The sequence below is a fragment of the Monodelphis domestica genome, chromosome 6 (assembly GCF_027887165.1).
Source record: "Monodelphis domestica isolate mMonDom1 chromosome 6, mMonDom1.pri, whole genome shotgun sequence".
Taxonomy (NCBI): Eukaryota; Metazoa; Chordata; class Mammalia; order Didelphimorphia; family Didelphidae; genus Monodelphis; species Monodelphis domestica.
Window position 1 is genome coordinate 11,434,560 of NC_077232.1, and position 10,000 is coordinate 11,444,559.

The following is a 10,000-nucleotide window of genomic DNA, read 5'->3' on the forward strand; positions in this document are numbered from 1 at the left end:
TCGGGCCCTTGTGAGTGAACCCTTTTCCCAGGGTAATAGATGGCTGGTGGCTTCCTGGGGTAAAGAACCTCTGTGGTACTTCCAAGGCAGGGAGGAGGCTTTGACAAGGCCAGTGTGGACTGCTGTTGATGAGTACATTGTCCTGGGTTCAGCCCCAGCCCTTGCGCCTTTCCTGGGCCTCAGTTTGTTGTTGTTCAGCATCCCATTCTTGGCGGCCCCATTTGGGGTTTTCTTGGCAAAAACCACTTGAGTGGTTGGCCATTTCCTTCTCCAGCTCATTTGACAGCTAGGGAAACTGAGGCAAACAGGGTGAAATGACTTGCCCAGGGTCCTACAGCGAGTATGAGTCTGACTGTGACTCCATTTGGGATTTTCTAAGCAAAGATACTGGCGTGGTTTGCGATTTCCTTTTCCTGTTCATGTAACAGATGAGGAAACTGAGGCAAACAGGTCCAGGCTCACACAGCTGGGAAGTGCCTGAAGCCAGATCGGAGCTCAGGAAGATGACTTCAGGCCCCTGTGCCTCGGTTTGCTCTTCTGTAAAGCTAAGAGATTGGGCTAACTGGGGTCTAAGGGCCCTCCCGGCCATGCTGGTCGGCTCATTCGGCAGCACCTTCATCAGTCTTTATGAGAAGCCCAATCATCGTGCCCAGCCCCGCGCTGGCTACACAGCGGGTCACCCTCTTTGACAGAAAGAGGGTCTTGATGGACACAGGACCTGGCAGGACTCGCACTCGGCCCAGGGAGGCCTCGGCGTCTAGCAGAGGCTCTCTAAGCCCCTGGACCAGGAGCCCAGCATCCGTCAGGGTGGCACGGGCATCGGGCACGGCGCCGTGCTCTGTCCTGGCCTCCACTGACTTTGCTTCTCACAAACCCCTCCCTTCCCGCTTAGGAGCAGAACCCGTGACTTGCCCAGGGTCACCCCGCGAGGAGGGCCACCACTAACCGCCCCAACCCCCGTCCCGTCTCTCACTCGAGGGTCCGTCCGGCGCCCTCTTCCAGCACTAGAGGATCCAGAGATGGGGGTGGAGGCAGGATTCGATCCCGGGGCTCGCGCGTTCCCGGGGCGGCATTCTCTCTGTGGCATGTTTCCCCGCCTCGGGCTCACTGACCGTGTTTCTCTGCAGCCAGCCCCAGGCAGAAGGCAGGCAGCCGTCCCCGGTGAGCAGCTCCTGGAAGAGCTCGGCCCCCTGCAAGGGAAGGAGGGACTCCCAGCTGCTGGAGCCTCCCTGCGGGGAGGGGGGCCGAGGAGAGGAGGCCCACCCGGCCAACCCGCTGGACGTCTCTCGCCTGCGGAGCTCCTCCGTGGAGATCCGGGAGAAGGGCTCCGAGTTCCTCAAGGAAGAGCTGCGCAAGGCTCAGAAGGTACGCGCCTGGGTCTGGGCAGGGGCGCCCGGGATGTAGCAAGCGTGTGTGGGCTGGCTCTTCCCGGCGGCGTGACCCTGGGCAAGTCACTTAACCCCGGCCGGCTAGCCCTTACCTCTCTTCTGCCTTGGAGCCAATACTTAGGATCCATTCCAAGACCAGGTAAAGGTTTAAAGAACGGCAGACCCCCAGAACGCCTATCCATGTTGCTTGAAGACCTTCAGAGGCAGGCAGCTCACCACCTCACAAAGCCACCCTCTTTGGGGAGGTGTCCCCCGTTAAGAGAATTCCCCCTTAAACCTGCCCCCTGCTGCTCCGGATCAGGGAGCGGCCGAGTCTAGAGGAGAGCGTGCCCCCCCCCCATGGCGCGGAGGCGACCGCGGCCCCCCCCCTGGTTCCCGAGAGGCTGCTCTGTGGGGGTGACGCTTATTTGGGGAGACGAGCCCTGAGGCCCAGTGACGAGGGGAGGAGTCGCTCTCTGCCTCAGTGGAGGGAATCCTGCATCCCTAAAGATGACAGAGCTTATTATTAACAGCCGCCATCCCCAGAGCAGGCAGAAGCATTGCTGCCCTTGAGCAATGGCTATTGGCGCATTGATCCTCCCATGGTTGGCCTCATCGCCTTTGCTGTAGAGGAGTCTGGGGGATTGGGGAGGCGGGTAATGCCAGAGAGTATGTGGGGGGGGAGGAGAGCTGCTGGCTGACTGTGTGCGGGCTCAGCATGAGCCTCTGGGGTCCCAGAAGCCCTGTGAGGGTCTGGGGTGCCCCCTGCTCAGAGGCCTCTGTCTCTGGGGTCCCAGGAGCCCTGTGAAGGTTTGGGGTGCCCCCTGCTCAGAGGACTCTGTCTCTGGGGTCCCAGGAGCCCTGTGAAGGTTTGGGGTGCCCCCTGCTCAGAGGCCTCTGTCTCTGGGGTCCCGGGAGCCCTGTGAAGGTCTGGGGTGCCCCCTGCTCAGAGAACTCTGTCTCTGGGGTCCCAGGAGCCCTGTGAAGGTCTGGGGTGCCCCCTGCTCAGAGGACTCTGCTTGGTCTGGGGTGCCCCCTGCTCAGAGGCCTCTGCTTCTGGGGTCCCGGGAGCCCTGTGAAGGTCTGGGGTGCCCCCTGCTCAGAGGACTCTGTCTCTGGGGTCCCAGGAGCCCTGTGAAGGTCTGGGGTGCCCCCTGCTCAGAGGACTCTGCTTGGTCTGGGGTGCCCCCTGCTCAGAGGCCTCTGCTTCTGGGGTCCCAGGAGCCCTGTGAAGGTCTGGGGTGCCCCCTGCTCAGAGGACTCTGTCTCTGGGGTCCCAGGAGCCCTGTGAAGGTCTGGGGTGCCCCCCTGCTCAGAGGACTCTGCTTCTGGGGTCCCAGGAGCCCTGTGAAGGTCTGGGGTGCCCCCTGCTCAGAGGACTCTGTCTCTGGGGTCCCAGGAGCCCTGTGAAGGTCTGGGGTGCCCCTGCTCAGAGGACTCTGCTTGGTCTGGGGTGCCCCCTGCTCAGAGGACTCTGTCTCTGGGGTTCCAGGAGCTGAAACTTAAGGATGAAGAATGTGAAAGACTATCCAAGGTCCGAGAGCAGCTGGAGCAGGAGTTAGAGGAGCTGACGGCCAGCCTGTTTGAGGTAAGGCAGTGCCCTCCCCAGGGCAGGCACTCGAGAGCAGGGGGGCCCTTATGGCAGTGTTAGACAGTGGGGAACAGCCTCACCCCGGGAGCTCCTGGTCCAAGATGTCCAAGGCGTGCCTCAAGGCCATCCGGGGCCCAGAGCAGATACTAAGTGTGGTACCCATCAGGGATGGGGTGGGAGCTAGAGCTTGGGTATCAGCCAGGAGACAGTGACGTAGAGTGAGTAGAGAGCCCGCTTTGGAGTCGAGGAGCCCTCGCTTCAAGCCTCACCGCGGACGTAGCCTGACTGTGTGTGACTTTTCAGAGATTTTCCCCAAGAAGTCTCCAAGACTGGAAGTCAGAGAGAAAATGTCGGTTTTACAGTAGACAATGGCAATGTTTCATCACTGGTAGACATGAGGTTACAGGTCCAGCCTAGTGGGTCACTCCCTCCCATCCCTAGTGAGTTTTCCTTTCTTCCTTCTTTGCTTCTTGCCACCTCTTTCCCTCCCTCCCTCCCTCCCTATCTCCCTCTCCCTTCTCTCTGTCTGTCTCTCCCCCTTTCCCTTTCCCTCTCTCCCCCTCCCTCTTCTCTTTGTCTCTCTCTCCCCCCTCCCTTCTCTCTCTCCTTCCCTTCCTTCTCTCTCTCCCTTCCTTCTCTCACTCTCCCTTCCTTCCTTATTTCCTTCCTTCCTTCCTTCCTTCCTTCCTTCCTTCCTTCCTTCCTTCCTTCCTTCCTTCCTTCCTTCCTTCCTTCCTTCCTTCCTTCCTTCCTTCCTTCCTTCCTTCCTTCCTTCCTTCCTCCCTCCCTCCCTCCCTTCCTTCCTTCTTTCCTCCCTCCCTCCCTTCCTTCCTTCCTCCCTTCCTCCCTCCCTTCCTCCCTTCCTTCCTTCCTTCCTTCCTTCCTTCCTTCCTTCCTTCCTTCCTTCCTTCCTTCCTTCCTTCCTTCCTTCCTTCCTTCCTTCCTTCCTTCCTTCCTCCCTCCCTCCCTCCCTCCCTCCCTCCCTCCCTCCCTCCCTCCCTCCCTCCCTCCCTCCCTCCCTCCCTCCCTCCCTCCCTCCCTCCCTCCCTCCCTCCCTCCCTCCCTCCCTTCCTTCCTTCCTTCCTTCCTTCCTTCCTTCCTTCCTTCCTTCCTTCCTTCCTTCCTTCCTTCCTTCCTTCCTTCCTTCCTTCCTTCCTTCCTTCCTTCCTTCCTTCCTTCCTATCAATACCAAATATTGCTTCCAAGGCAGAAAAGCGGAATGAGCTAGGCAGTTGGGGTTGTGCCTTGCTCAGGGCCACATAGCTAAGAAGAGTCCAAGGCCAGAACTTTGAACTCAGGAAGATGAGTCTTCCTGATGTAAGGCCCAGAGCTCTATCTGACACACCACCTCGCTGTCCCTCTTTTGAGTTCTGTTTTCTCTGACAAGGAGAATGATCTTTGGACTAGAAAACAAAACGAAATAGTGAATAGGAAGGGAAAACCAAGCTTAAGCAGGGAAATGGTGAGAGAGAGCCCAGATATGACATCCAAGTCTTGTTTGATAGAATTGATGATTCTCCAGGATCAGAGATCTCTGCCTACAGGTCACAGGGAATGAGAGTCCCAGGACTGGGAAGGGGTCCGTTTCCAATAAAGGGCCGGGAGAGACAATGACAATTTACCATTCTAGTACCATCAGCTTGACTTGAATCCCTGATGAAATTCTAAAACTTGGTGTGAAAGTGATGGCTAGTGGCTGTCTAGAAAAGGAAGCAGTGATCATGGAGGACCAGTGTTGTTGCTTCAGCAAGAATAGGTTGTAACTGACGAGTTTGACAGGATTACTACCCTAGAGCAAGGGAATGCTGAAGAGATAGGTCGGTATTGCAGCAAGACATTCGGAAAGATGGTATGTTCGCATGATTACCACGTGGACTGAGAGAAGGATGTGGACTAGAGAATAGTAGAACTAGATGGATTGGGAGCTGATTGAATGCCTTTTCCCAAAGAATAGTAGGAGGTTTCTTTTGCTTCTATTTAGAAGCAGCTAGTGGTGTAGTGGGTAGAGTACTGGGCCTACAATCTAGAAAATCCAGCCTCAGTTATTTACTAGCTCTATGACCCTAGCTAGGCAAGTCTTTTTCTCAGTTGCAAAATGGGTATAATAAGAGCACTTGTAGAGTTTCAGTGGGGATAGAACAAGATACCATTTGGTAAAAAGTGCTTAAGAATGCCTGGCACATAGGAGGCACTCTATAAATGCTTCTTTCCTTCTTTTCCCTCCCTTCTACTGGAGTGCCCCAGGAATCTATCTTTGGCCCTGTGCCATTTAGTATTCTTTTGACCGATAATGTAGAGGAAGGAAGGCATGCTGCTCATCAGATCTGCAGATGATTTGGAGCTGCGCGAAGGAGAGCCAGTGGGTCATCCAAAATATCTCAGTAGGCTAGAATGTTGCCTCAAAAGGTGATTTGAATAGAGAGCAATGTAAAAATTTCCACTTGGGTTCAAAAAATCAACTCCACACAAAAAAGATGGGGGAAAGGTTTGACGGGGAAAGCTCTCCGTGTTTTAACAAGCTTAGTGTGAATCCACAGCTTTTGTGGAAACCCAAACCACTCTAGATTGGACCTTGGGCGGCTCTGAGTGTCCTAGTGTCCAGAATCAGGGAGGCCACAGGCCAGGCCCCTCACTGCACTTAGAATATCTAATTTTTTTCCAGGAAGGTTAATGGAGAGTGTCCAGAGGAGGGCAACCAGGTTATGATGAAGGATCTGGAGATCATGTTTTGGGTGGATTAATTGGGGTGTTTATCTAGGAGAAGGGCGGCTCCTGGTGACTACTTAGAGGTCTGCAAGAATTTCAAAGACTGTCCTACAGAAGGGGAAATAGATTTGCCCCAGAGCTTGCCCCTAGGATTTAGGCTCAACAAAAGGAAAAGGTATCCATTAGAGCTTCCCAGAATAAGGAATGAAACTGCTTTGGGAGCTAGTGAGCTCCCCATCCCAGGAGGGCTTCAAGCCAAAGTTGGATGACGTTGGTGAGTGTGTGGTAGGGGGGATTCTTACTTCAGCTAGGAGTTGAACTGGATGACTTCAGAGGGGCTTACAACCCTAGACTCTGAGTCTGTCATACGATGGAGAGGTCAGATGGATGGTCAGAGGCCCTGGGTTCAAATTTAGCTCAGCTGCTTAATGGCTATGTGACTTTTCAAGTACCTGGGTTAAACCATGTCTCCAAGCCTTGGGGTCCTCCTCTGTGCTATGTGGGCCGGGGCAGGGTCGCCATTAAGGTTCCACCCCGCTCTCGGTTGTGGTGACAGCCCAGCAAAGGGGGTGCTGAGGTAGCCCCGAGCCCGGGGTGCGTGGGGACACAGAGGGAAGGCCCTCCAGTAGAACTTGGTGGAGGGCCCCTGCGTGACCGCTGGGCTGGCTTCCCTTCACAGGAAGCACACAAGATGGTGAGGGAAGCCAACACCAAGCAGGCGGCCTCAGAGAAGCAGCTGATGGAGGCTCGAGGGAAGGTGAGACGCCCCGGCTTCCTCTCTGTCCTCATCGCGGCCATTCGGCAGGTCCCCCGCGCTCGGGTGGGCCTGGGGGCTGGCGACGGCCACCTCTGGTCCTTTGGGCCTCGGTTTCCTCCTCTGTCCAATGAGCTGGGAAGACGAGGTGATCTGCGAAGGTTCCTCCGGCTCCCTGCCCAGGGCCTTAGGTGGGACCCCTCAGTCCCCCCTTTCCCATCGTTCCAGTGAAAGCTCCCCCTCTGCTCTGGAGGGGCTGCCGTGCAGTGTAGAGGGGAGGAAGACTTGGAGTCCAGGGGGCTGGACGCTGGCCCTGCGTGGCCTTGGCCAAGTCATTCTCTTCCTCTCCTGCAGCAAGGAGCGCGTGGGGTGATGTCGAAGGGCCCCCCCAGTTCCAAATCAGGGGTGACCCCTGCCCCCATCACCCCGTCTGGAAAGACCCTGTTCTTGGCGTCGCCGTGGCCCCCTTAGTCTGTCGGACCCCCCAGGGAAGGGTCCCCCAGTCGGGGTGCTCGGAGGGTGCCAGCTTTGGACAGGACAGGGAGGGGCGCCGCGCGCCGAGCGGCCTTTTGTCCCCTCCGTGAAGAAGGGAGGCGGGGCTGGGGAATGGCCGAGATGCCGGTGTGGGCGCCGGGGCCCCGCAGCGTCCAGCGGCCGGCCAGCTTCTCGCGGGCACCAGGGGACGGGCTCCTCCTCCGGCCCGGCTGACCCTGCCCTTCCTTTGGCCAGATCGACATGCTGCAGGCCGAGGTGACGGCCCTGAAGGCCCTGGTGATCACTTCGACCCCGTCCTCGCCCAACCGCGAGCTGCACCCCCAGCTCCTGAGCCCGTCCAAGGCCGTCTTCCGCAAGGGACACGCCCGCAACAAGAGCTCCGGCGGCCCCCTGTGCCCCGCCGTCTGCCCGGCCACCGGCCACAGCATCTCCTTTGAGCCCGCCGGCCACGAGTGCAAAGAGGTGGGGGCGGGGGCCGCGGGGGGGGCGGGGGGGGCGCGGGGGGGGGCGCTCGGCTCCCTGGCGGGCTGCGGACCTCCACGGCGGGCCCTCCAGGGGCGGGTGGGCAGGCCAGGCGCACTTATCGTCTCCTACTCAGAAGATGCCTCCAGCACGCTTATTAGGCACCGAGTGTATGCAAAGGCCGGTCCGGGGACCCGGGGCCACAAATGAATGTCGCTGCCTTGGGGGAGCTCAGGAGGGGCCAGAGCATGAGCCGTGGGGGGCAGTCTGGGCCGGCTCCCTGTGCCTCTGGGCGTGCCGGCCGCCCTTCTGGCCTCCCCCGAGTGCTGGGCACGGGGCGGACACTCCCAGAATCCCCTGCGCCGGCTCCGAGGAGGGCACTGACCCCTGTTCTCTGTCCCCGCCTTTCCCTGCCCCTCTTCTAGCCTGAGGTGCCCACCCTTCTCTCCTTACTCCTCTGTATCGTCCCCGGGAAAGCCATCCACATCACTTACGAGCCTGGCTGGCAGACCTGGGCCCCGGAGGCTCCTTCCTTCTCCTCTTCCTCCTCTTCCTCCTCCTCTTCCTCCTCTTGGCAGGTAACAGCCTCAGGGTGGGTGGGCTTCTCGGGGACGCCTCCTTTCCAGCCGGCCCGCCTCGGGGCTCGCCCCCTCTCTTCCTCGGCCGCTTCTTTGGGGGGGCAGGTGGAGGGCAGCCTCCAGAGGTCCGAGGTGTCCCCCAGCATCCTGGGCTCCCTCGTGGCTCTGCAGCGGGCGAGGGGATCGCGGGCGGCTGGACCTTTGGGATGATTTCTCTCCCTGGCGAGCTCTCGGGCCGAAGAGGCACGAGGTGTAGTCCGGGCCGGGGCTGAAGCTCCGACACGGGTTTAAAGCCTGCCGGGAAAGGCAGGGAGACTCCCGGCCCGGCTGGGATCCCAGAATCTTCCTAGAACGTCTCCACCCACTGGCGAGCCCTGAGCCCAGTGGGGGCTGGGAATGGCTCCCCCACCTCCGGGCTCGGCTGCGTCTTGCTCCGGATGGGCCCTTGCATGGCCCTGACCACTGTGCTCTGGCCTCTCTGCCCTCTGCCCACCGGGGCCCCTTTCAGGTGGACACCATCCTGTTTGCCGAGTTCCAGGCCTGGAAGGAGGCGCCCACCCTGGACAAGAGCTGCCCTTTCCTGGAGAGGATTTACCGAGAAGATGTGGGGCCCTGCTTAAACTTCACCAAACAAGAGGTGAGGGTGGGGGATGGGGACCAGCACCCTGGGGGGGTCATCCAGGGGGCCAAGGGGACCCCCCCCCATCACTGAGAGCTTGTCCCGGGCGTTGTGGCAGCTTTCAGAACTGGTCCGGGCGGCTGTGGAGGAGAACACGCTGACCATCGAACCCGTGGCCTCTCAGGCGCTCCCCGTGGTGAAGGTGTCTGCGATCGAGTGTGGTGGGCCCAAGTAAGACGATCCCCGCTGCCCCCTGCCCATCCCATCCTGCCCTGGGTCAGCTTCCCTTCTTTCTAGCAGCTTCCCTGCCTGGGAAGGACATACTCTTCTCCCCTCCACCGCCTCCTTGGTCCCTGCCTAGGGCCTAGCGTAGGAGCAGCAGCAGGGGCCAGCCCAGGGAGCTCGCACCCGAGCCAGGCCATTTATGGGGTCTTGGCATTCCCGAAACCTCTAGGATCCAGGAGACCCAACTCCACTCCCATCTGTCCGGACTCTTTCCTCCTGCGGGCAACAGGAGTTAGAGCTCAAAGGGCCCTTGGAGAGAATCCAGCAAGTCGTCCTGAGTCTAGGAGAAGCCTTCGAGGCTTCTGGTCCAGCCCCCTCATGCAGCAAAGGGAGAAACTGAGCCCCAGAGAGGCCATAGGATCCTAGATCTGGAGCTCAGAGGCCGCCTTATTCTGCTCCTTTGCTTCTAGAATGAGGAACCTGAGAGCCCACAGAGGTGGCAGGATTGACCTAAGGTCACCCAAGTGGTCAGAATTTGAACCCAGGTCTCGTGACTTCAAAGCCACTGTTCTTTCTCCCTGGCTAGGCTGCCTCTTTGAGCTGAGCTTTTTCAGGACGTTGGGGTGATAGGAGGGTGTGCTGGGTGTGCACACGTTTAGGGTTTCTGCTCTGGGAAATACCCTTCTCGGAAGCTTTGAGCCAATGGCTCTCGGAAACACAGGCCTTCCTGTTTTCATGAAAACAGGAGAGCAGTCCAGGAATTTCCCATTTCTCAACAGCTGCCTCATCCGGGCCAGGGCTGTGTCAGCCACAGAAAACCAGAAGTGAGCCCGTAGGCTGCTCGATTTAGAGCCCGGAGGGAGTCGGACGTCATTGGGCCCCACACCCTCGTTGTACAGATAGGCACCACTGAGGCCCGAGGAGGGAGGGACTTGTCCAAGGTCATTCTGCCTCCCCCTGGGAGGCCCAGAGCCCAGCTGCTCAAAGTCAGGCCACCGTTAGCCATCCTGTCAGCTTGCAGCCTCTGCCACCTTCCTAGAGCCTCCCCGCCACGGCCCTGACTCCGTGTCCTTTCTCTCTCTCCCACAGTGGCTTCCGGGCCCAGATCATGACGTAAGTGACACTGAGCAGTCCAGAACCAAACCCCGGAACCCTTACTAACCCGGGCTTGGCTAGGGACTCCGTGCGCCTGGCGCGCATCCA

The 10,000-nt window shown here is 59.1% G+C and overlaps 1 protein-coding gene across 8 annotated transcripts in view; it reads left to right on the forward strand.

Annotated features, from left to right (window-relative positions):
• The window catches only part of RAB3IL1 (RAB3A interacting protein like 1), a 58,540-nt gene that overhangs the window by 41,845 nt on the left and 6,695 nt on the right, over positions 1-10,000 (forward strand). For 4 of the 8 annotated variants that reach the window (XM_056803567.1, XM_056803562.1, XM_056803563.1 and 1 more), the window contains exons 2-9: positions 1,128-1,365; positions 2,860-2,955; positions 6,344-6,421; positions 7,148-7,375; positions 7,801-7,953; positions 8,462-8,590; positions 8,691-8,803; positions 9,887-9,910. In XM_056803567.1, the coding sequence (XP_056659545.1) occupies positions 1,128-1,365; positions 2,860-2,955; positions 6,344-6,421; positions 7,148-7,375; positions 7,801-7,953; positions 8,462-8,590; positions 8,691-8,803; positions 9,887-9,910 (1,059 nt within the window). The remainder of the gene's footprint in view (positions 1-1,127; positions 1,366-2,859; positions 2,956-6,343; positions 6,422-7,147; positions 7,376-7,800; positions 7,954-8,461; positions 8,591-8,690; positions 8,804-9,886; positions 9,911-10,000) is intronic. The other 4 variants (XM_056803566.1, XM_056803568.1, XM_056803564.1 and 1 more) reach the window with 3 other exon arrangements.